This window comes from Hoplias malabaricus, chromosome 9 (genome assembly GCF_029633855.1).
Source record: "Hoplias malabaricus isolate fHopMal1 chromosome 9, fHopMal1.hap1, whole genome shotgun sequence".
NCBI lineage: Eukaryota > Metazoa > Chordata > Actinopteri > Characiformes > Erythrinidae > Hoplias > Hoplias malabaricus.
The window spans coordinates 25,571,251-25,595,507 of NC_089808.1; the positions used below are offsets into that span (position 1 = coordinate 25,571,251).

Here is a 24,257-nt window from a genome sequence, read left to right on the forward strand (position 1 = left end):
TGATTTAATGTGGAATACAGGTTGACCTCTTTTTTCCTGTTGTATTTTCTCGAATGATTTCTTAACAAAGAATTTTAAGCAAATGTTTTAGGGAAAGCTTTAGGTTCTATTTTTCAATATATCTGGATGTTTATCTTATATATATAAGATATATATCTGCACCAGAGTTTGTTAAACTGGGTTTGTTATTGTGGTTCTACTGCTGCAAACCAATATCAAGTTTAACTTGTTATAAAAAATGACACATGGATATTTATCTTTTGGAATTATTTGTATTTGTACAAAAACAAAGCTACAAAGTGAATGAACAACAATGTCTTTAAACACACAGCAACACCCACACACATATCAGAATTATGTGTCTGAACCTACTTCACATCCAGGAGTCTGTACCGCTTCACAAAATGGCCAAAAGTCTGTGGACATAGCATTTCTTCTGAGATGTAGAGTGTTAATCAGGAGTGTGTTCTTCATCAAGGCAGGAACTCTACTTTTCAAGGATTTATTTACAGTAGACATCAGAAATATCTAAGGATTTGATGGCATTCACCTGAAATAAGCATCAGTGTGGACGGGTTCTGATGTATCTTTCCAAAGGCAATGGATGGAGGTCCAGTTTTGCAGACTCTTGAGCATAGGCTCAGGTGCTCCTGCTGGTTCTACAGAAGCAGCTGAACTAACTTGTTCTAAAATGGGTGTCCACAGACATTTAGACAGGTTGTGCGTCTCCGTCGTCCTCACCACAGCGCTGAGTAGTTGAAGCGGACTCTCAGCAGGTATCTCATGCGGATTTGAGCTGGGTTATAAACCACAAACTCATTATAAAGCAGAGAGTATCCTCCCCTACTGCCCACTCCTGTCTGCACTCCTGGACCCAATGGCACTGTGACACCATCCCTGAAGAAGGGGAGAGAGTGAGAGAGAGAGAGAGAGAGAGAGAGATGCATTCTTATTACAAATTTCTCTTGAGGAATTTAGTATAAGAATATGAAAAAGAGAAAGAGAGATGGGGCTGGGAAAAGAATGGAGAGAGGGAAGAACGCACAGGATGAAGGAGGATCAAAAGGAGAGAAAGGGACAGGAGATAGAAAAAGGAAGAGATGGAGGGATGGGCAAAAAAGACGAAGGAAGAGAGGGAGGAATAGAGTGAGAAAGGAAAGAGAAGGGAAGAGGGACAGAGGAAGAGAGCAGGACAGGAGAGAGAAAAAATGAGAGATGGGGAAGAATGGAAAGAGGGATGAAAGGAGGTAAGGGCAGAGGGACAGAGGTAGAGAAAGGGACAGGGAAGATAGAAAAAGGTAGAGAGGGCAAAGAGAGAAGGAACATGGGATGAAATTTTTTTAAAATTCTATTAAAACAAATAAACAAACTGAACTAGACTGGCATATTCTGAAGGAAAAACATAGTGCTTGAAAAGAGCTGAAAGTGTCACTAAGTATCATGATATATCTGGACGAATGCCTCGCTCTTCTGGCCCTTAGTGACGTGAACCTACTCCGTCCATCACTGCTGTCTCTGACTGAGAACGCGTTAACAACTGTGAGAAGTGTCCTCTGCGTATTTCACTATTACAGCAGTTCACAGCAAAAACTCACAGCGTCACTGAGTTCTTTGGGTCGGGGGCGGTCTGTCCCAGGCCCTTTGTGCTGTGTTTGCCTGAGGGCAGTTTGTCAGCGTCGTAATTTGCGTCCAGCAACTCGTTGCAGTCACCGAGAGCCACCTGAGGACACAGGAGACTTATTTACCTTCTGCTCACTCTCAGGTTAGTGGAGACACACCTTAAAAGGTATAGATAAAGGGTCATTTCCACTAATATAAACAGTAACATCACACTGTGTACACTAAGAGTACGTAGTACATAGTAACACAATGGGCCTCAGTGGGAGGGGCCTCACAAGTGTGTTTCTAAGCTGAGATTGTGAGAGTCGGGACAGTGAGGTGAGGGGGCTCACCTCGCTCAGTAGCAGGAGGCCGATGTTGTTCCTCTGGTTCGTGAAGCAGTAGTTTGCGCTCTTGGACGACATGTCGGCAAAATAAACCCCCTTCCCGAACTACGGAGAGCAGGACAGAACACCATAATACACATTAAAACATACTCTTACACACAGCTACACAACAACAACACACACACACACACACACAAACACACACACAGAGTGTTTCCACACTACTACACTCATCCACATTAACACACTCTAATACACAGCAATAAACATTAACACACACTCATTAAACACCATCATTTAGTTAGAATTAACTTTATTATGCAGCAGGTTTGCTCTTTTACATTTGCAAATCCTCTCTTGCTCCCTGTCTCATTTTCCTCCCTCTTTCTGTCTCTTTCACGCTCAGCTTGTCCCTCACTCACACACCCTCTCTCTCTCTCTCTCTCTCTCTCTCTCTCTCTCTCTCTCTCAGAAAGTTAGAGTCTTATAACTGTGTTAGGGGTAGCTCCAGGTGTTAGTGGAGTTTTGGGTGTGGGTTTGATATTCAGCAGCATCAGTCGGGCCTGGTAGGGTTGGATAAAACTATTATTAAGGGGTTTACTCTACGTGTGTGTGTGTGTGCGTGTACTCACCATGTATCCTGTGACCGGAGCCTCTGGAGGAGCAACTCTAAGACCCTTACTCAGGATTCCCACCCAGTTTGAGAGACGAGAGCCATGCCACAACAACATCCTGGAGTTCACACACACACACACACACACACACACACACACACACACACACACACACACACACACAGAGGACAAACGTTATCACTTGGCAGGTGAGATGTTTGTGAAATGCTGAAATGCACTATGGTAATATGGTATTGTTCTTTTAATTCTTATTATTATTATTAGGCATCTTGTAATATATGTGTTGTTTTTTTCAGATGATGTTGACAAAATGTGTGATAAATTAAACGCATTCTGGGATTGATGCTGACCTGTTGTGGAGCTGAGACTGGAAGCTGTCCCTCTCTCCGTCTTTGTCCACGGAGAAGACGTCCAGAATGGTCATGGTGTATTCGCTGTGAGTGGGAGCATGAGTGGACTGGAGGTACTTCTCTATCACCTTAAATAAAATGGGGGGGGGGGGGGTGTAGATCTGAAGTTTATTACAAACCGGATTCCAAACAAGTTGGGACACTAAACAAATTATAAATAAAAACTGAATGCAATGATGTGGAGTAGGCAAATGTCAATATTTTATTCGTAATAGAACATAGACGACAGATCAAAAGTTTAATCTGAGTAAATGTAACATTTTAAAGGAAAAATATGTTGATTCAAAATTTCACAGTGTCGACAAATCCCAAAAAAGTTGGAACAAGTAGCAATAAGTGGCTGGAAACAGGAAATTGAGCATATAACGAACAGCTGGAAGACCAATTAACACTAATTAGGTCAATTGACAACATGATTGGGTATAAAAAGAGCTTCTCAGAGTGTCAGTGTCTCTCTGAAGCCAAGATGGTAAGAGGATCACCAGTTCCACCATTGTTGTGCAGAAAGATGTGCAGCAAAACCAGAATGGTGTTACCCAGCGTAAAATAGCAAAGACTTTTAAGTTATCATCATCAACCGTGCATAACATCATCAAAAAATTCAGAGAATCTGGAACAATTGCTGTGCGTAAGGGTCAAGGCCATAAAACTCTACTGGATGCTCGTGATCTCTGGGCCCTTAAACGTCACTGAACCTCAAACAGGAATGCCACTGTCAAGGAAATAACAGAATGGGCTCAGGAATACTTCCAGAAAGCATTTTCAGTGAACACAATCCACCGTGCCATCCACCATTGCCAGCTGAAACTCTACAGTGCAAAGAGGAAGCCATTTCTAAGCAAGCTCCACAAGCTCAGACGTTTGCACTGGGCCAGGGGTCTTTTAAAATTCACGTTCTAGAACAACATATGCTCCCATCTAGACATCATCTCTTTCAGGGAAGACCGTGCATTTTTCAACAAGATAATGCCAGACCACATTCTGCAGCAATCACAACATCATGGCTACGTAGGAGAAGGATCCGGGTACTGAAATGGCAGCCTGCAGTCCAGATCATTCACCTATAGAGAACATTTGGCGCATCATAAAGAGGAAGGTGCGACAAAGAAGGCCCAAGATGATTGAACAGTTAGAGGCCTGTATTAAATATGAATGGGAGAGCATTCCTATTTCTAAACTTGTGAAACTGGTCTCCTCTGTCCCCAGACGTCTGAGTGTTGTAAGAAGAAGGGGGGATGCCACACAGTGGTAAAAAATGGCCTTGTCAAAACTTTTTTGGGATTTGTTGACGCCATGAATTTTGAAACAACATATTTTTCCCTTAAAATGATACATTCTCTCAGTTTAAACTTTTGATCTGTGATTTGTGATTAGTTCTATTCTGAATATAATATTAGATGTTGGCACCTCCACATCATTGCATTCAGTTTTTATTCACAATTTGTTTAGTGTCCCAACTTTTTTGGAATCCGGTTTGTAGTCCACAATTAGTGTTCTCCTCCAAGCGTGTTGAACTGAGGTCTCCTAGTCAAATTATTTACCTGGAACTCATTGCTGTCAGAGGAGAGAGGGTGCAGCTCACACTTCAAAGAGCGATACTGACGGTCCAGAGGATGCTCATCACTCTGGCTACTCGACTCCACCATCTTTACCGCTACCTGTATATCACTCAGAGCCTGAGAGAGAGAGAGAGAGAGAGAGAGGAAGGAGAGAAGGATAGGGGGAGATGTAGGGAAGATAGGAGAGAAGAAAAAGAGAAGTATGGAGGGAGGGAAAGATAGAGGGGAAGAGATGGAGAGAGTAGAGGAAGGGAAAATTGAGAGAGTGAAAGAGCACAACACTGCAATAAATAAAACTCATGAGTAATTTAAAATTAAAATGACACTTTTTCCTTGTGGCTATATTTCAGTTCTTTTACCTCCAGCAGTGCAATCTTCTCCTTTAGTTCCTCTTCCGTGCGGATAAGAGGGGGTGTCCGCAGACTAGAGACAGAGAGAGATATTAACATGAATGAAAAAAGACATCTGAACTCTACTTCCCACTTACAGAACATCTGACACCTGCAGATAAAACAAACACAATGAGTTGTCAAAAGCATTAGTCTCTGGATAAAATCAGTTAAACTTCCCCCGCCCCCTTGTCTCCACAGTGGAACACAGTTCTGTTTCTTAATGAAACATCTATGAGCTGCTTTAGTCCAAACCCCACGAGCCCCACAGCAGCGTTTTCCCCCTGTCTAAACAGCCCTGTTCAGAACGCCCACTGTTCACCCCGTCCCTGAGCACACAGCAGTGAGGAGCAGAAGCTCTTGTTTTTAGCCGTTTTTGCTTGGTTCTCTTTCTTCTCCTTTTTTACTCAGTGCTCTTATTTCGCTGCGCTCGTTGTGTCTGTTTTGCTACACTTAAACTCGTCTTTGCTCTCACATAAACGTGGGCCAGCACTGTGATTGGACAGACTCAGATGAGGGGGCAGGGCCATTCTAAAGTGACATCAGAAGCGGAGAAGAATCACAATGGCTCGTTTTTATCCCGTGTTTTCTGACTCAGGCAACACAGAAAACTGACTGGGGTCTTGATTCAGTGTGTGGGTTGGTGGGCTACAAATTAATGTGGATAAGCACTGAACCGGAGATGTTTTGTACTATATTCAAGCAAAAATGTCAGGAAATAAGGTGAATGAGAAATATTCAAACTGTTGACTGGACTTCATTTGCTAAACAACATTTCCCTGTGACGTGTACCCAAAGTCGTGGGGGATTCGAGTGTAAAACTCGTTGCAGGCGTTGAGGAGCTCCTTGTTGTTGCTTTTCCTCTTCACACACTCCTCTATCCTCTTCAGAGATGCGTAACCTGCTCGGATCTGCTCCGACGTCAGCTTTCCTGAAATACATTATACAAAACACAGGGATTCCCTCCATCACCCGTTTTAAAGCTACGCTAATGTATTTAGTCCATGGTCTTTATCCAAACAATGTCAGAAATAACGGCATCAAAGCTGTCATTGTGATTATATTTGAATATTAGTCCATTTTATAGAAGCAGTCAATCATTTTCTCCCATGCTTCTTCTTCACATTATGAAACAGCTGTTATACTAAGACCTAGTGGCCTGAGTGGTTCGCTACTAAACTAGTTCTGTCTCATGTGAGACAAATGTAAAAATAACGTATAATTCCTTTCATAAACACAGTTGCTGGCCCTAAGCATGAGTGAAGGCTTCTTTTAGCTTCAAGCCACACAAACCCAGAGGAGCTTTCTTAATGTCGAACTTCATCTCCAGCACACACTCCTCCATGGCTTTAATATCACAGATCAGCTTCAGAAGGGACTGCAGCGTCACGTCCAGCTGAGACGGCTTCTTCTGAACCAGAGTGGACACAGGACCCTCAGCTTCCTGCAGAGAAACAACAGAAATTCATTTTTAAATCAGGAGAAACAGAACATAAGTTCGTCTTCCGGTTCAGGGTCCAATCCGGATCCTACCCAGATTCACCCTGGACAGAGCACAACACTCACCCAGCCACTCACACACACAAACACACCTATGGATAGTTTCACACTCTCAGTCCACCTAATAACATTCCTGTGTTTGGACTATGGGAGGAAAACGGCACCCGGAGGAAACCCACACAGACACAGGGAGAACACACCCCACTCTTCACAGACAGTGACCCGAGGAAAGGATTCCACCCAGGACCCCGAGCCCCTGCAGCCCCATTGTGTGGAGGGGACACCACCTGCACGCCACCCTGCTGCCCAATTTATATTTACTTATCTTTATTTTAATGCTATGCAGTGTTTATTTTTCTTTCTTACTTTGTCATTGCTGCTGTAGTCCATAAAAACCATGTCATATTTTCCAGGAACTTTCTCAAACTTGGTGCGATCTTCCCACTCGTTTTTGGTTTTGTCAAAGAACCTGAGAAATAAGACACACACACACACAAATCTAAGACCTGAAACACCACAATCATCAGTGTTTGTGATTGTCCCCCTCTGACAAAGAAACTTTAAAAGCACTTACTTTTTCTTGAAGACTTCTTTGGCTTGAGCAAGGTCTCCACCACAGGATACTAAACTGCTCTGTCCAGTTTTTCCCACTGAGGAAGAGAGCACATTTTTTCTCTGTGTTATATACTTAGGGTGCATTTACACTCGACTCGTCTTTTCTGCTCCTCCACCAGGTAAATCTGGTCCTGGTACTGGAAGCAGGTTCTTGTTTAGTCGCTGTTCTCTTGTGGTTCAGAGCGAGCTGAATAGAGACTAAACCGTGGCGTGTAAACCTTGCAGAGCACTGACTGTCCAGAGAGAGTCATCACTCTACGCCATGCAACGCAGACGTCCAGCACCAACTCTCCATCTGTAAAATCTCCAGCTGCAGCAGAGATCATATTAGTTTTTATCCGACTCACGACAGCAGCTCGTAAAATTACGCCTTGATCTTTTTAAGATATAACAGGGGCCTAAAAGAGAGTAGAGTCCAGTAGAGTAAGGACCATGCAGTGGAAAAGCAGCATAAGGTAGACTACTGACACCCTGTCTAAGGTGGTGTTCAAACTTTCTAAACAAACTCTGTTGTGACTGTTCTGTGTAAACAAGGAGGACGACGCTTGGGTCAAAAGGAGGTTGATTCTCAAGCTGTTTAATTAAACTCACTTCCATTTAAACTGAAAATAAACAGCTGTTCAGTGATACATGAAACAAAAACTCCGGAGCCAGCAACTCTCCACCAGGTGATATCCACTACACTACAGCAACCGCTGTACTACCCACCTCTGCCCCACCTCATCCACACACTGTAGGCCTTAGCGTTGTTGTCCTGGAGCAGCTGGATGAGGTAGTACTTGTTGTTGTTGAACTGGAGGTTTGTCTGGAACACACAAAGCATATCACTTAATGTGATTTTTTTTTTGTACTCATTTCACTTTCCCCAACACTTTATCTTCTAAACATATTCAAATGTATTCCTGTTTATATTTATACATTTTAATACTACTTCTACTATCAGTAACAATAATAATTGATAATAAAACAGTTAATAATTGCTTTTCCATGTTATTATTATTACTACATTGTTATTATTATTTTTAGTTTGTTTTTGTTAACAACTGCTGTCTATGTGTGCATCTAAACACAATTTTATATAAATATACAGAATTGGCCAGTAACTACATTTTGAAAAACGATACCATATTTTATTACATTGAATAATATTGTAATAACATTGTCATTTACACCCACCTGGTTCAGCATGACGTCATAAATGTTGTTCCCCTCGCTGTAGACGTAGGCCTGTGTAGGAGCGAGAGTAAGGAGACATCAGAAAAGAGTTATAAGCAACAAAATGTAAAAATAAAATCATGATGTGTGTTCATTGTTTTTGTTTGAGGCTGTAAAAATGATCAGGTACCTTCCCCAATTTAGCTTTACATTCTGAATCCACCGGAGCTTTCCCTTTCATCACCACCGTCTTCACTACTTCTACACAAAAGCAAACACCAGGAATTACAATTAAAAACCAGTTGTAGACACTCGTCGTTTATAATTAGTGATGTCAGCTTGGAGTGGTGTTTGTGATCCTGGACTCATCATGTAACATCACTATCAGATCCTAACTATGTTTATGTGGCCGAATGCCATCAGACCCTCATAGCTGTGTATTAATCTAGTCTAAAGCCTAGAGTTACTCCTCCCATAACATTCAGTGAAGCCAAACAGACACAAGCGCTGACTCCTCTCGTAACGTCCAATGGTTTCTAAAATGCAGCCGATACAGATTGATCCAAACCCTTCAGTGTTAATGGAGTACAGAGAAGCGGTAACCAGCAGCAACCCCCTACACTTTAGAGTTTGGAGTCCGTGGGTTTAGTGAGGAATGATGATTGGTCGGTTGGTCTGTGTTAATCATGTGTTGTGGCATCATAAATTTCCTCTTTATGAACAGTTTTCTAAATTGTATCAGAACTGAAGACTGCACTGAACTTTCTGGTGAAACTGAGATTACAGTGAGGTCTGCTTATGATCTGATAATGACCTTCTGCACTGATATGATGCCACTGCATATTTCTTCACCTTTACTGTCCGTTTCCTCACTGAGTTTGGCCTTGGTTTCTCTTTGACTCTTTCCCCCTGCACGTCTCTTCTTTGCAGCAGGAGGTTCTTCTTCTTCTTTTTCCTTTTTAGCAGCAGCTGCTGTGGTCAGCGGTGGCACAGCATCCTCTGAGATGAAAAAATGTTGATATATTATAATAGCAGTTAGAAAACAAGAAACTAGAACACAAGTGTTGTGGCGTACTGCTGAAAAGCCTATTACTAGTTTTTCTGTAGATCTTAATAGAGCTTTACAGAAACTAAAAACTCAGTAGTGAGGCCTCAAGACAAAAAAAGGTTTGTCTTTACCCTCCTTGATGGTCAGAGAGCGAATCTTCCTGCAGTATTTTGTCACTGAGTTTATCTGCATCATCTTCTCAAGGTCCACAATGTATCCTGAGCCGAGTTTCAGGGTCACAGAGCTTTCCCCGGAGGTGACTGCTGCGTCCAACTGAGCACAAACTATGGGTGAATATGGCTCCCACTGTCCATCATCTCCCTCCCACTGCCACACTGCAAACAGAATATATTCCCACATCAGCCAAAACAATAAACATGGCTCCTATAGTCTCTACACCCACTCTCCACTCCACACTGGTCAATCTGTAGGTCTACAGTTACAGATTGTAGTCCATTAGTCCATGTAGACCTCCACAGAGTAGGCATGATGTGGCGGTGTGTTAGTGTGTGTTGTGCTGGTACGTGTGGATCAGACACAGCAGTGACAGAGGAAGACCAACACAAACTGTGCAGCGAAAGATGAGCTACTATCTCTGACTTTACATCTACAAAGTGGACCAACGAGGGAGGAGTGTCTCAGAGAGTGGACAGTGAGTGGACACAGGGTTTAAAAACTCCAGCAACACTGCTGTGTCTCATCCACTCTTTTGCACCTTTTAGTCCACAATTTTGATTTATGTGCAGCTGCTCTAGAGCTCCCCATTGTATAGAAATGTTAAATTCTGTGTCCTAGACATGTATTCCCAGCAAGCACACCTTATTGCTTATGTGGTTTGAACAGGGGCTGGCTGTATGGATCAAATGTGAACAACCCAATAAATATATATATTTGATGTCCACATGGGGTCCAGAGTGGGCTGTGTACAATCCAGACCTATATAAAACCAATCTGGTCCCAAATTATGACAGAAATCCTTTAAGCATGACTTTATATAGCTCTACCAGACTTCACTGTGTGGTGTGTGGTGGTGTATGGCACAATATTGTCAATAAAAATGAACTATAACATGTCAAACACCGACTGAAACCACATTTATAAGACCGTAAACAGTCTGAAATTAAGTTTAAGCCCATTCACTTCCATTGTTTCTTAGCAACATTAGCCTCGTAACCGGACGTTTTTTTTGCCGGAACAGTGACTTTAACCCAATAAAGTAATGCACTGTTGACTTATTCATACGTAAACGACTAGTTTCACATTCCATGTCGGGTTTGTGTGAAAGTAAAACAGAGAACGTGTGTTTTAGTGAAGTTAACTGGAGTCCTGGGAAGAAATTGGCGCGGTTTGTTACCTGTTTGTTTTGAAGGGAAAGAGTTTGCTGCTCTGGAGCTCCTGGTTCGGCGCATTATCGCATTTATTCGACGTGTTATTTAAAAGTAAAGCTGTTTAATTCAGGTCCCCTGTCGTAATGTTGAAGATTCAGTGATAAAAACAAGGCTAAATGTCGCGTTCCCGCGGAAACACGGACCGGCACCAACGGAAAGCAGTGGCTTGTTTCCGCACGGGTTTGTTTTGGTGGGAGTTGTGCATTGGCTCCATGTGGCGCTCGTTGTTTAAGGGAAGTAAGGTTGTTTGAAGCGAGTGAGGTTTATTAGGAGCATTTGTTTAGGTGCTTATGGGTTGTTTAAATATAATAATTTAGGTGCTTATGGGTTGTTTAAATGTAATAATTTAGGTGCTTATGGGTTGTTTAAATGTAATTGTTTAGGTGCAGTGAGTTTGTTTAATTATTATGAGGTTGTTTAGGTGTGATGAGGTAGTTCAGGTGTGATGAGGTAGTTCAGGTGTAGTGAGGTAGTTAAGGTGTAGTGAGGGAGTTCAGGGGAGGTTGTTTAGGTGTAGTGACGTTGTTATTGGAGGGTATTGATCAGTAACAGTGATGCCTCCTGTCTGTACTCGTCTCTGTGGTGTTTACTGGAAGCGGTTTGCTGCTTCTCCACTGATAAAGACACAGCGGGTGAGTCTGAATTTCACTCAAACAGAAACATCTGATTTTACTTCTTTTTAAAACAGTTATCTCCTATGGATCCTTGTCCCAGGAGTTGGGAGTTGCTGTTTTTACGGTGGCCCAGAGATGCAAGACACAAACGAATTTGAAAAGCAAACAAGACGAGAACACAACATTCACACTTACATAGAGTATAGTGACTTCACCTTAGTAGAACTGTAATCACACTGCAGTCAGTGTACTACAGTGGCCCAGAGAGTCACAAACAAGAATGAGGCAAAATTATCAACACAAATGAATGAGTGAGTGTTCTCATTAACCTTCTGTAAGCACTTTATCGTGACCAGTGTCATGGTCTGTTGAGAGCCTGTCTAGAATTATTGAGCACAAGGCAGGAACACGACCTGGACAGAGCAACAGACCATCACACACACACACACACACAAGCACCTTTAGACAATTTCACACCCTCCCCACATCCATTATTTGGGGTTGAACAGGAGTTCACCCGGTCTTGAGCCTGGGTGAAATGGAAGGGTTGCAACAGAAAGTGGAACAACAACAACAACAGATACTGAAAATAGCAGAAAAAGCAGTAGGAGAGAGTGGACTGTAAATAAAAGCTGCTTTAAAATGAGTAAATATATGACTGATAATACGAGTGACTGGATTCTAGAGACTGTAAGAGCATAACTATTACTGTTAAAATAGTATATATGGCATACAAAAAGATTAAATTAGTATAAACACATAGTATAATATGAAAGTATAAAAGCAGAAACAGATATAAAAGCAATAGGAAATTAAAGCCGCTGCTCCTTCAGGTTGAGAGGAGCCATTTGAGGTGGCGCCTCCTGGACGCCTCCCACTGGAAGTACACCAGGCACAGTCACCTGGGAGGAGGCCCTGAGGGAGTCCCAGGACACACTGTCACGGCTTGTCTGGGAACGTCTTAGGTTACCTCAGGAGGAGCTCGAGGACTCTGTGGAGGACTGTAGCCCCCGGCACCTTCACATGGATTGAGCAGCAAAGAAGACAATTGTTTTGTTTAATTTCTACCAGCTGAATAAAACATGGTTTGAGTTTAACGTCAGTGACTTATCTAAAACCGTGTTGCTGGAAGTTACTCTGAAGTGCAAGGGCTTCAGTTCAGCTCCTGGTCAATGGGAGGGGAGCTTGGTCGGATATATTACAGTATAATATGAAACCAAAAATATGTTTAATTATAATACAATTATATCATGTATTTATTTAATACAAATTCAAGTTAAATTGTTAGTATTTTAATATACACAAATATTCAGTAATAATTTATATATATGTATATAAATATATATATTTATAGTTATATATTCTATTAAAAATGTATAATAGTAAAAGCGGAGGGAGAGTAGTCTGAATTGGGTTTCGATTCAGTGAACCGACTCACACATCGCACTCATTTCGCCAGCCGCGTGCGATTCCAATCCCGTACGCGCCCATTACCTCCTCCGCCGTGGCTGTGAATCCGCCGCGGTAGATTCTCAGGCGGGAGCGCTCGGGACCCAGTTTCCTGTGCGCGCGCTCACCCAGTTCGGATGACACCCCGTTAGAGCGGTGATTGGCTCGTGACTCAGACCTTCCCCGAGGGTTTTGAGAGTGACGAGCACTCAGCATGTGACCTCTACAGTGAGCTTCCCTCCGCTCTGATTGTGGGGCGTCACTAGACGAATTATATATATCCGGGAAAGATGACGGGTGTTTCTATGACGGTGATCTTTAAAAGTAGTCGTTTGTTTACGATTACATTTTATTTAATCATATATAGGAAGAGTTCCACTGTAATTTATACATGTATTAATGCCGCCGTTTGTTGCTTTATAAAAATTAAATCCGGAAGGATATGTCACAGACCTGGCGCTCATGGGAAATATGCAAATCAGGGTTTAGCGATTGGTCAAAAGTGAGAACCGTCTCCGCTCAACACTTGCTGAGGTTAAATAATAATGATAATTGTTGTTCTATACATTATTTAAACGTATGACTGATTTTTCCCCTTTAGATTAAAACAAATAAAAAAATAAACATTAAACATAATTGTTGCTCTTTTAAAATAATTATTTCATTTATTATTATATTTTTTTTCTCCAGTGTGCGAGGTCTGTAGCAGCTGTAGTTCAGCCCGAATTCCTGAAAGGAGGTCCTTATAGAAAACATCCAGGAATCACAAACTTAAAAACACTGCGACTTCCTGAGGGTCTTCAAATGGGGGCCTTAACTCTCATCCACAGTAAGTAAACCTCTTCAGACAGTGATCTGGATGCATCAGAGACTCTGTACCAAAAATATTGAGGGTACCTTTAACATCTTTTAAACACTTTTGATCTGCTGCTGTGTTTGCTTGTGTAGATTCAGAAGTGAAGAATGTGTCTGAAAGGTCCCAGAGACTGAGGAACTACCTGTGGAGCCGTAAACGACCCATGGAAACTCCTGAGCTCAGAGAGAAGGCCCTCAAGCTGGAGAAGAAATTGGTGGAGAAGGAGATAGAACGGCAGGGTGGTGAGAGAAAATTTTCATTTATTTATTCATTCAATTTTCTCACAGCACTTCATCCCAAAAATTTTGGATGGGCTTCCATTAAGACAGTTCCAAGGCTCCACCGTTCAGCACTAGGGTTTACACCACTCTTGTCCACACTTAGCATTGGGTATGGTGACCTGTAGTGTGTTCCTTTTCTATAGAGATTATACACACAGCTATCTATTTACTTGTTAGTGTCTTGTTTCATTGACTAAACATAGATTACAGAATGAAAAACACCATACTATTCCTTTTGGAATATCCCTGAGGATTACGTTTATACCATTTCTGTGACTGAAGTGTATTTGTCTGTGTTTTCAGATGGAACTTATCAGCCCTTCGAAGATAACATCAGGAAAAAGGTTATGTTTGAACTGAGGAAAACTACGTATCATTGGACGCCTCTGAGGTACAGATACAGATGTTACACTCTGCTGTACGGAACTCGCAAAAAGCACATCTGTTTGCAGATTTTATTTACTGTGTACACTATTGTGCATATTTATTTGTTTTCTCAAGAACTCCTTCCCTTCTCCTGTTCTGCTTTTGTTTTCCTGAGATGCCTCCAAATGCCTCTAATAGAAAGCATTGTATAGCCCTATAGCCCCTCTTTGTGGCACAGTCCCTAAATGTGAGTGAGTATGTTAGTGAGTGACTGGGTGAGTTACAAGATCCACACAAACATCTCGTCCTAGACTGCAGTAATCCAAGGAATCAGGAAAATCACAACAAATAAATAAATCAAAAGAATATATAATAATGAATATATGGCAATGTGTGAGTGTGTGACGCCCTGTGAAGCTACCAGCGCCCCCTCCAGTGTGTTTCCCTGCCTTGCGCCCAGTGATTCCCGGTAGGCTCTGGACCCACCGCCACCCTGAACCGGATAAGGGTTACAGACAATGAATGAATGAAGGAATGAATCCATCCATGGCATTTTAAGGCTTCTGTACTTCTGTTCATTGTCTTCATTTGGTTGTTCAGGTTTGATGCAGAGCTTGGGGTGTTGTACGCTGCTGCCAGACTCGCAGGAGGATACGCAGCAGTAATGAGAACATTTAATGAGGTAAGACCACAGCAAGGACAGTGTCATTTCTACAACGAATTACAGTTTAATAAACAATCACACACTCACACCATGGTTCAGCACTGATAGAATTCACAGAGATGTTCCTGACACTGTTTCATACAGTCATCTATAACATCAGTTACAGTACAGTAGTGTTGTTGTAGACAGTGTTTTTAAGCCTTGAGTTTATCCAAATTCTTTACTATATATACACGATCAGCCATTACATCAGAATCAGAATCACTTTATTCCACAGAAGAATTTGCTCTCTGCATTTAACCCAATCCGTGCAGTGAAATATTTTTACACACACACACACACACACACACACACACACACTAGTGAACACTAGGGGGCAGTGAGCACACATGCCCAGACTGGTGGGCAGCCCTAGCCACAGCGCCCAGGGAGCAGTTGGGGGTTACATGCCTTGCTCAAGGGCACTTCAGTCATGACCTGCCAGAAACCTTCTGGTTAAAGCCACCCCCATTGTTTTTTACACTCATTGTGCACTGTAACTTCCCTCTGTTTCCAGATAAAGAAGAGAGACTTGAAATTTGCACCTCATTCTCTGCTGGACTTTGGCTCTGGGCTTGGGACGGTTCTGTGGTGAGGAACATTGGCAGGGGTCTTAGTTTTAGTTTGGCTTTCTCTTGAGGTTTAGTTGAAACTGTACACAGTGCTAAAAGGAGAAATTTGTGACTGTTAAATCGACATGAAAATTTAAGTTGGTGTGAATAATTATTTGTAGTTATTTATAAATAGTTATTTGACTAGGAAAAGTGAAACTATTAGTTTCTTATTATTTACATGAAGAAAATTTGGATCTAAACAAGTAAAACTATGTTTCCATCCATTTAAAAAAAAGTAAGTGTTCAATAACAATTTTTTTATTAATATGGTAAAAAATATGTTCAGATATTTTTATATTGTTCCGGTCTGCCTTTATGGCTGGTGTCTCTCTTAATGTAGGCACACAAATTAAATTCTGTGTCAAGGAATATATTGTACAAATTAAATGTAAATCATTATTGAAGCTCATCTCAGTTATTAACATCAACTGTTAAACAGGGCATCACACACACTCTGGGGGGATTCTCTGAAGGAGTGTGTGTGTGTGGACTCCTCTGGGGCCATGAACACTCTCGCAGAGCAAATACTTAAAGGTAGGTTTTATATATTTGATATAATTTATAAATATATAGAGTTGACCTTTCACTTCCTGACACAAATAGCCACACTCCTTCACAGTTATGCTCATTTTTGCTAGCACATCTATAAGATTCCAGTAGTATGTTAGCAATAAGCTAACAACAACAGGTTTTTTGATTGTCCCTGTTAATACACAGATATTTGAAGCTTGGAAAAGAGCTGATGACTATTTTGTTTTTCACAAAAACGTGGAGTGTGTTCAGACACGCCCAGACTGTGTTCCTCATGTTGCACCCACAGGTAACATCAAGACAGCACCGAGCAAACCCCAAGAGGTAAATGTGCAGTGCCATGAACATGCCTGGAACTTGTCGCCCTCTAGTGTAAACATAGGATTACGCCTTCAGTTCAGCTTCTTAAGTCCTAACCAATGAGGACCTAGAGAATCTACGTAGATACCACAGAGCATGAAATTCTGATTGGACAGTTTTCTATTGGACGTTTGTAGATTTAGATCAGAGATCAGTAGATCTGATCTGAAGGCTTTGAAGCCCCTGAGATGTTTCTTAATGTTGTTCTTAATGTTAACGTTGTTCATATGTGTGCTGTTTTTGTTCAGGAGGCAGTGAAACTGGGGATTCACTTATTAAACACGTTTACTTCCGTCAGTTTCTTCCTGTCTCTCCTAAGGTGAGTTCACACTCCCATATTCACAGAGTTAGTGTTCTCCTCCGAGCATGTTGAGTCTGATGAACAGATGTTAATGTTCTCCTGCGAGTGTGTTGAGTCTGATGAACAGAAGTTAATGTTCTCCTCTGAGTGTGTTGAGTCTGATGAACAGATGTTAGTGTTCTCCTCTGAGCGTGTTGAGGAAGTTCCCAAGAAATTGAATTTGGAAGCTTGTGATGCTTTTAACTTAGTAAGTTTAAGTTTAAGTTAGTAAGTCAAATTTATTATAACTAAAAATGAGGGGAGAAATTGGCACAGTGCCCCCCGCCTGTACCAACTCCACTATGAAGCCCACCCCATTTTTGTGTGTGTATGACTCGGACAGTGTGGTTTGTGTTTTTCTGCTGCAGGTTCAGTCTGATCTGGTGGTAGCTGCTTTCTCCTTATCAGAGCTTTCTTCTCAGAAAGAACGAGAGGATACAGTCCTCACACTCTGGAGGAAAACTAACTCATACCTGGTAAGAGGAACACATGTGTACAACAGGTTTTCAAACACATGGCCGGAGAGAACTATTTTGTCACTAAAGCCTTTTTTTGTCATATTCCAGGTGCTGGTGGAAAATGGAACAAAAGATGGGCACCAGATATTAATGGAGGCCAGAGACGTGTTACTGAAGGTTGGATTAGAAAATATTGGACACCTCCCTCAGGAGTTATTCCTACTTTTGTGAGAGCTGTTAGATGACAGTTAGACAGATCTTTGGGCTTTTGAAAAGTGTTGTAACACAGGTCATAAATTGTACAGTGTGATTTAGGGGCACTTCAGATATTTTTATATTGGTTCTTTGTATCAGTTAATAATTTAAATAAAGCCCCTACATTCATTGGACTCCCTTCAATATAAAAGTCTTTTGACTCATACAATTGTATTAATCTGCTGTGTCAGGGACTGGGCGCTTTCAAATGTGTTGCTACGAGTCGAGTCACTAACCAACCAAAACAAGCTCAGTTTCTAGTGTTTTACAGTGATACAGTTTACCTTTTTGAAACCAATTGGAAACTGGAGCAGTTTGTCCCTCCTCCAGCGCCACTAGATTACGCCTGATTAAGACAACAGAGAACACACAGAATCATTGCAGGGATTTGGTTTTTATAGTTTAATGGTCTTTAAAAATTGTGTTTTTAGGAAATGTATGGCAAATATTAAATTAGCTCAATTAAAGTTATAAACTCATTAATTTTGCACAATTAAAACAGGAAGAAATTCAATTGAGGTGCCTACGGGTTTAGAGAGTGTTCTATGTGAAAAGTGCAATATTGCAATATTAAATATCTCAATGTAAAAACAGGAATACTGTGTGTATGATTATGTGCGTGATATGGTTGAGCTGTGTGTGTGTTTACAGAAGGAAGAGAAGGTGATTCATGACTCCAGGAGGCCAGCTGTGTTTGCTCCAGTGTGTATAACGGACTCCTGTCACTGATCATATCCATCACATTTGGCCTGTTTACATGCCCTTCTCTTTTTAACTGCACTCACTCTTTGTCTCCTGTGTTTTTGTGCAGTGTACACATCACCTCTCATGTCCCAAGCTGCTTAAACAGCCCAGAGTTCCCTGTAACTTCCTCCAGCCGTATCACCCTCTGCCTCTACCTGGGGTAAGACACCTGTTCTTTAGGTTTAAGGCAGTAGTAGTTTTAAGGTGGAGCAGTGTACCTGCATTCTCTGGAGTGATGGAGCTTATTCAGGATGAACTGTAGTGGTGTTTTGGATCCAGAACTAATCAGCCACTTTAAGGACCTGGTGTCACTAATGTTTATGTGGCTGAATGCCAGCAAATCCTCACAGAAGTGTTCTGACATCATCCCTAAAGCTTAAATTAGAGCCTGTTACTGCAGTTCAAGAGGAATCAGATGAATCCAATTTGTTAAAGGTTTCTCTGTCAATCTCTCTGTCTTTCAGAACGCAGACAGAGAGGAGGAGAGGTTCAGTTACCTGATCCTGAGGAGAGAGCAGAGAGAGAAAGAGGGGAGTCCGGGAGAGAGACAGAAAGAGAGCAAGAGTGTGGATTGGGGGAGATTAACAGCTCCGGTTCATCGCAGAACCCGACACATCCAGTGTCAGATCTGTTGCTTCAGTGGAGAACTCAAACAGCTGGCTGTCACCTCGCGACTACACGGACGGTGTGTTACCTCATTCTATCACTTCTCCAGCATTCAGTTTGCCTTTACCCAGCCAACACACCCACACGGGGCTAATATGGGCATTCAGCTGGGTACAAGCAAGTTTTACCTACAGGTTAAATGTTGGGCCCCACATAAGGATGACCTCAACGTTAACAGATGGGACCAGAATGGGTTAGGGCCACACTGTGCTGAGTATAATGTTGTGGTCAGTCTCCAGAACTCAAGTCTGTGGGGTGTTTTCAGTGTGCAGTGGTCAAAAACATTTATAGAGAATATAGATATATTTAAATATATACAATTTCGAAGTCATGAATCAATATTCATAGCTATTTTCTAAGTGGTTGTGGGACCTAGTGTAATTCACGTCGTGTTTCTTCCAGAGAAATGTACCGCTGTGCGAGGAATAGCGACTGGGGTGATCTACTTCCCATCATCAACACAGAGGACGACACCGTCCCAGACGAATCCAGATAAACTGGACAGGGGACAAGCTATGAACCCAGGACCTCGAGACTGGTCAGAACAGGGACTCTCACCTGGACACCGCTAATGTATACATTGATCAATAAAGTCAAACCTGTGGAAAAATGGGTTTAATTGGTTCATCACATTTAATATACTGTCCTATGGGGATTACAGTACACACTGGGGTTATGACACAGTATTAATTTCTTGTTACCAGGGAGTGATCCACATAGCAGGATTCATGAGTTAGCCAGTTAAATTAAGCCCAGAATTGAGGATTGTCCAATAGAAATGTGCCTCAGCTCTTTCCTATAGGACAGACTAGACTTGGGACTATCTGGTTAAATGGGAAATCCTGCTTTGTAAAAAAACACATCTGACCATCTCTGAATGGTGCCTTTAAGACTGATATATGTAAATGAGCCTTGTCCTGATTGGGCCCCCACTCTGAAACACACCTAACCTCACTATGAACGGTGAATAAATGTTTATTTACCCATGTGCGTGTGTGTAGGGGGGCAGCAGGGGTATGTAACTTGGATTCCAGTATGTTACAGGAAAATGAGAAAAAGTGCTGAGAATTTTAATAAGAGTCCTTTTAAGGAGGAATCACCACTGCCTTTCTCCTTTAACTCAGTCCAGCTCATGCCAGTCACTAGCTTCTGACAATCTCCCTCAGGGCCGAGGTGAGGTCAGGGTATTGGAACTTAAAGCCGGACTCTAGTGTCCTCTTGGGGATGACCTTCTGACCCTGAGTTAGGATGACGGCCCTCTCAGACCCAAGGAAAGCATCCATGAGGAACCCCGGGACGGGAAATAGGGTGGGCCGCCTCAGGACCCGGCCCAGCTCCTTGGTGAACTCGTAGTTGGTGTTGAGTGCTGGAGCGACACCGTTAAATACCTCAGGCCCAGCAAGTGGCTTTAAAGCAAGGGTCTCTAGAGCGTGGAGGATTATTCCGGCCAGATCTGAGACGTGGATCCAAGGAAATGGTTGACGACCCGAGCCCAGCGGACCTCCAAGACCGAGCCAAAATGGGGTCAACATCTGCTGCATTGCTCCACCATCCCGGCCCAGTACGGCACCTGAGAACAAAGGGAATCCACATTAGCCTTGTTCAGTCTGCATTACAGCAGGTATGATGTGGTGGTAGATCATTCTCAGTACTGCAGTGACACTGAGGTGGTGGTGGTGTGTTAGTGTGTGTTGTGACCTGGTGAGAGTGGATCAGACACAGCAGTGCTGCTGGAGTTTGTAAACCCCTCAGTGTCACTGCTGGACAGAGAATAGTCCACTGACCAAAAAAATTCAGTGGATATGGCAAGTATTACACAAGTGTATTGCATGTGTGTTAGTGGTCACCTGGTCTGATGACCACTTGTCTGGTTCCCTGAGCCATGCTCTGAGGGAGACATCCAGCCTCTTCCCACTCCTTCACCAGCTGAGACAAGAGATCAAAGGGCATCCACTCACTCTCCTCCGTGTACTGAGTCTGGAGACTGGGTTTATAACAGGCTGCAAATGAGATGAGAAAAGTCATGGTGAAGGACTTAAAACAATATGAGGTCATGCTTATGGCACTGGACAGATGTTAATAATTTTCACAAATCAATATGTCCATTAAGCGATGGCACGGTTGAGCAGCAGGTAGTGTCTCTGTCACTCCAGGGACTTGTAGGTTGTGGGTTCGAGTCCCGCTCCAGGTGAGTGTGTTCTCCCTGTGTCCGCGTGGGTTTCCTCTGGGTGACTGCCTGTGAGAACTGTGGTGTGTTCTCCCTGTGTCCGCGTGGGCTTCCTCTGGGTGACTGCCTGTGAGGAGTGTGGTGTGTTCTCCCCGTTTCCGCGTGGGTTTCTTCCGGGTGCTCCTGTTTCCACCCACGTTCAAAAAACACACGTTAGTAGGTGGATTGGTGACTCAAGTGTCCGTAGGTGAGTGTGTGAGTGAATGTGTGAGTGTGTTTCACCCTGTGAAGGCCTGGCTCCCCCTCCAGGGTGTGTTTCTGCCTTGCGCCCAGTGATTCTGTGTAGAATCCAGACCCACCACCACCCTGAACTGGAGTGTTACAGACAATGAATAAATGAACGTCCATTAAGTACAAGTACATTCTCTTCATGAAGCTCACTATAATCTCCTCGAAAAATCTGCGCACACAACTCCAAATTTTAGTCCTAGAAGTTGTTGTAGCACTTTCTAGAACTTCATCAACCCCAGTCAGTGGTGCTGAGATATTTATTCTTTTTTAGATTATCTTATTCTTTTGTGTCTGTTTCCTTTTCCCTGTTTGGGTTTCTTCTCTCCAGCTGCATGTCCTTTCAGACCCACAGTCCTGGGCTGTTCTTCTGACAGTGGAAGGATGGACATTATCAGGTACCCCAGGTTTATCTGATGAGGACAGTTCTGGAGAGACTCCAAGGTCTCCTCTGAAATATTATTAAAATGTATTTAACAGACATTTGTACTGGAAAAGATAAACACACTCACCCACTCCTGTGATCAGGACCCACGAACCTGGAGGAGAAGGGGAGGCAGCGATGGCTCGAGCTAAAGTCCTTGTAGTATCCACCCGACTGGAGAACAGGTCTTTTTTATAGCTGTCATTCCACCTAAGAGACAAAGGAGAGCACGTCAAAATTATAAAAGGGCAGAGGAATTTCCAAATCACTTTTTGATTTAGGGTGGACATGAGGCTTCAGAATTGTCCAAATAATCAGGACCCTGAGATCAATCTCTAGTGATGCCACACCCATCCGTAACTGGGAGATGGCAAGATTATAATTCTCCTTTCTTGTTAGGTGTAGAAGATGGCCCTCCCTCTCCCTCATTACTTAGAACAACACTATCCAATACAGGCATCTGTTAGCTGATGGAACAGAATCAGCAGTTAGTGTTCTCCTCTGAGAGTGTTGCGCTAATGGAATAGAATTAACACTTAGTGCTGCTTGTGAATATTCACCATCTCAGAGGGTTCATGATGTTCTCTCCAGCGAGGTTCACTGCCCCCTCACACGGCGGGAGACCACCAGATTCAACATCACCCTAAAGAGGACAATGAATAACTCTCAAACAAAATATCTCTGATTTTATCTGATAAAATAACATGGGAAAATAAATCCAATACAGGGTTTGCTACTAACAATTCAAATACATTTATCAAACATTATAATTACCCATGTAATCCTGCCTGGACCTGGCTTTCTGGAGATGACGGTGACTTTGTGACCTTTGCTTTTCAACAATCGGGTCAGTTCACGACCCACAAAACCAGACCCTCCACCTACGAAAAGAAAAATACATGAAATAACACAGTTATGAGCTGGTAATGATTTGGTTTATTGTTGATATGACACTAAGATTTCAACATATTTTAAGAAGTATTGTTACACTTTTATTTAATTTTTTATTTTAATTAAATATATTTTTAAGATTACTAGGCAACCTGACCATTGAAGAACATGGTGCAAGGTGGATGCTAATAAAGTATGCAGAGCAACACGTGAACTACAATCTGTAATTGTAGGACTACAAAGTGCTCCTGTGTGGGCAGTAGAGCTGAAAAAGTTGACAGTAAGCGTAGAAACAATGAGGTGGCTTTAATGTTTTGGCTGATCAATGTATATTCAAACAGGCACGCAAATATAATAAAAGTCCCATTCTCCGACTACTCCTTTGCGCACGCGCTCCCAGTGCAATTACAAAACAGTTCACCTTTAAACATAGAAACAAACATGTAAACCACGAAGCTGGAATTAACACATCTGTGTGATTAATATTATAATTACAAGGTCACACGTGCCGTAATGTTTAATAAGGTACAAGACAGCAGGGCTATATCTAAAGAAAATACAGCCTTTGGTTAGTTTAGTTAGTAAATATAGAACATATCAATGTTTCCAAGCACGCAAATGACAATTAATAAAATAACTTACCGATTAACACTCGCATTATGTTGTCAGGGGGCAGGGGAACGCTCGGTTAAATCGTACAGTTCAGTCTCATTCAAATATTTTTAACAGCACTGACCCAAAAGGAGCTCCTTAATGTCTCCATGTGACGTAGTTGGGAGGTGAAATACACTGTTAAATCAATCCCTGCTCCCTTTGTAGTGCAACTGCTTATATCACTGAACAATGCTTTCTTCACCCAAATGAAGCAATGCATGTGAAACAGTGAGCCGTACAACTTGTATCTAAATATAAATGGCTTTATAAATTCAAACTCTGCCTCATTTTGTGCGTAGAAGCCGCAAATTCACGCCCTACATAGTGCTCTACATAGGGAGCACGAAGGGTATCGAGAGTTAACTTTACAGGTTTAAAGAAATTGCAACATATAAAAAATTTAGAAAGACAAATAAACAAATGAATCTAAACAGAAATCTGAACGGAAAACACCAGTAAGTTTCATCTAATTAATTTGCTTCAATTAGATTCGAGCAAGAAGTGCAAATAGTTGTCTATAATGCAGACTGATGACGTTTTTTTTTGTATTTGCATATTAGCGGTCTGGACCAATCAGATTTTACCATCACATCCGGGTACCGTTCCAACAAAGCTAGCTTGCACATCAGCTATCTACAACGGTGATATTCAGCGAAATAAATGTACGAAATGGAACAGGAGTATAGAAATAAAATTTACAGAAATAAAAATTAATACAAAGCATATCTGTACAGTGTTTCTTTATCTGTAATCTTATAAAAGTGGGTGTGCCAGACGCTACCTCTAGCTAAGCGGTAGAGCGGGTGTTTATGGGAAATGTAGTTAAAAAAAAATGAGGCGAGAAAACATACAAAATAAAAGCTTCAAGGCAAAATAAACAATTGACTAATATATAACAAAAAAGATAAATTTATTGTACTTTCTGAAACTGAATCTAAAATAAATGAGTAT

The 24,257-nt window shown here is 42.0% G+C and overlaps 3 protein-coding genes across 3 annotated transcripts; 1 reads left to right on the forward strand and 2 right to left on the reverse strand.

Annotated features, from left to right (window-relative positions):
• Window positions 1-267: 267 nt before the first annotated feature.
• parp2 (poly (ADP-ribose) polymerase 2) lies at window positions 268-10,858 on the reverse strand. Its single transcript, XM_066681074.1, has 17 exons — window positions 10,612-10,858; window positions 9,389-9,592; window positions 9,062-9,208; window positions 8,400-8,470; window positions 8,231-8,281; window positions 7,763-7,859; window positions 7,014-7,089; window positions 6,806-6,908; window positions 6,233-6,383; window positions 5,732-5,870; window positions 4,910-4,973; window positions 4,533-4,667; window positions 2,932-3,059; window positions 2,579-2,678; window positions 1,953-2,051; window positions 1,596-1,720; window positions 268-897 (listed from the first exon to the last, which is right to left on the reverse strand). The coding sequence occupies exons 1-17, from the start codon at window positions 10,664-10,666 to the stop codon at window positions 738-740; spliced, it is 1,905 nt and encodes a 634-aa protein (XP_066537171.1). The 5' UTR covers window positions 10,667-10,858; the 3' UTR covers window positions 268-737.
• Window positions 10,859-10,912: 54 nt separating this feature from the next.
• mettl17 (methyltransferase like 17) lies at window positions 10,913-19,478 on the forward strand. The gene is made up of 14 exons (XM_066681075.1): window positions 10,913-11,277; window positions 13,399-13,537; window positions 13,657-13,806; window positions 14,149-14,236; window positions 14,812-14,893; window positions 15,432-15,505; window positions 15,968-16,062; window positions 16,668-16,738; window positions 17,128-17,235; window positions 17,326-17,394; window positions 18,124-18,174; window positions 18,284-18,376; window positions 18,681-18,901; window positions 19,285-19,478. Exons 1-14 carry the CDS (start codon window positions 11,200-11,202, stop codon window positions 19,376-19,378), a joined length of 1,413 nt encoding a protein of 470 aa, XP_066537172.1. The 5' UTR covers window positions 10,913-11,199; the 3' UTR covers window positions 19,379-19,478.
• On the reverse strand, window positions 19,427-23,795 carry sdr39u1 (short chain dehydrogenase/reductase family 39U, member 1). The gene is made up of 6 exons (XM_066681076.1): window positions 23,295-23,795; window positions 22,536-22,642; window positions 22,322-22,404; window positions 21,850-21,971; window positions 20,730-20,882; window positions 19,427-20,452 (listed from the first exon to the last, which is right to left on the reverse strand). The coding sequence occupies exons 1-6, from the start codon at window positions 23,308-23,310 to the stop codon at window positions 20,025-20,027; spliced, it is 909 nt and encodes a 302-aa protein (XP_066537173.1). The 5' UTR covers window positions 23,311-23,795; the 3' UTR covers window positions 19,427-20,024.
• Window positions 23,796-24,257: the final 462 nt, after the last annotated feature.

Coding starts and splice junctions, on each gene's coding strand:
- mettl17 (XM_066681075.1), top strand. CDS start 11,200: ATGCCTCCTGTCTGTACTCGTCTCTGTGGTGTTTACTGGAAGCGGTTT. Junction 13,807..14,148: donor GGAGATAGAACGGCAGGGTG/GTGAGAGAAAAT, acceptor CTGTGTTTTCAG/ATGGAACTTATCAGCCCTTC. Junction 15,506..15,967: donor GGGCTTGGGACGGTTCTGTG/GTGAGGAACATT, acceptor ACTGTTAAACAG/GGCATCACACACACTCTGGG.
- sdr39u1 (XM_066681076.1), bottom strand. Junction 21,972..22,321: donor ATCATGAACCCTCTGAGATG/GTGAATATTCAC, acceptor TTTGTCTCTTAG/GTGGAATGACAGCTATAAAA. Junction 20,453..20,729: donor ACAAGTGGTCATCAGACCAG/GTGACCACTAAC, acceptor CTTTGTTCTCAG/GTGCCGTACTGGGCCGGGAT.
- parp2 (XM_066681074.1), bottom strand. CDS start 10,666: ATGCGCCGAACCAGGAGCTCCAGAGCAGCAAACTCTTTCCCTTCAAAA. Junction 6,384..6,805: donor ACTACAGCAGCAATGACAAA/GTAAGAAAGAAA, acceptor GTTTCTCTGCAG/GAAGCTGAGGGTCCTGTGTC. Junction 4,668..4,909: donor AGAAGATTGCACTGCTGGAG/GTAAAAGAACTG, acceptor TCTCTCTCTCAG/GCTCTGAGTGATATACAGGT.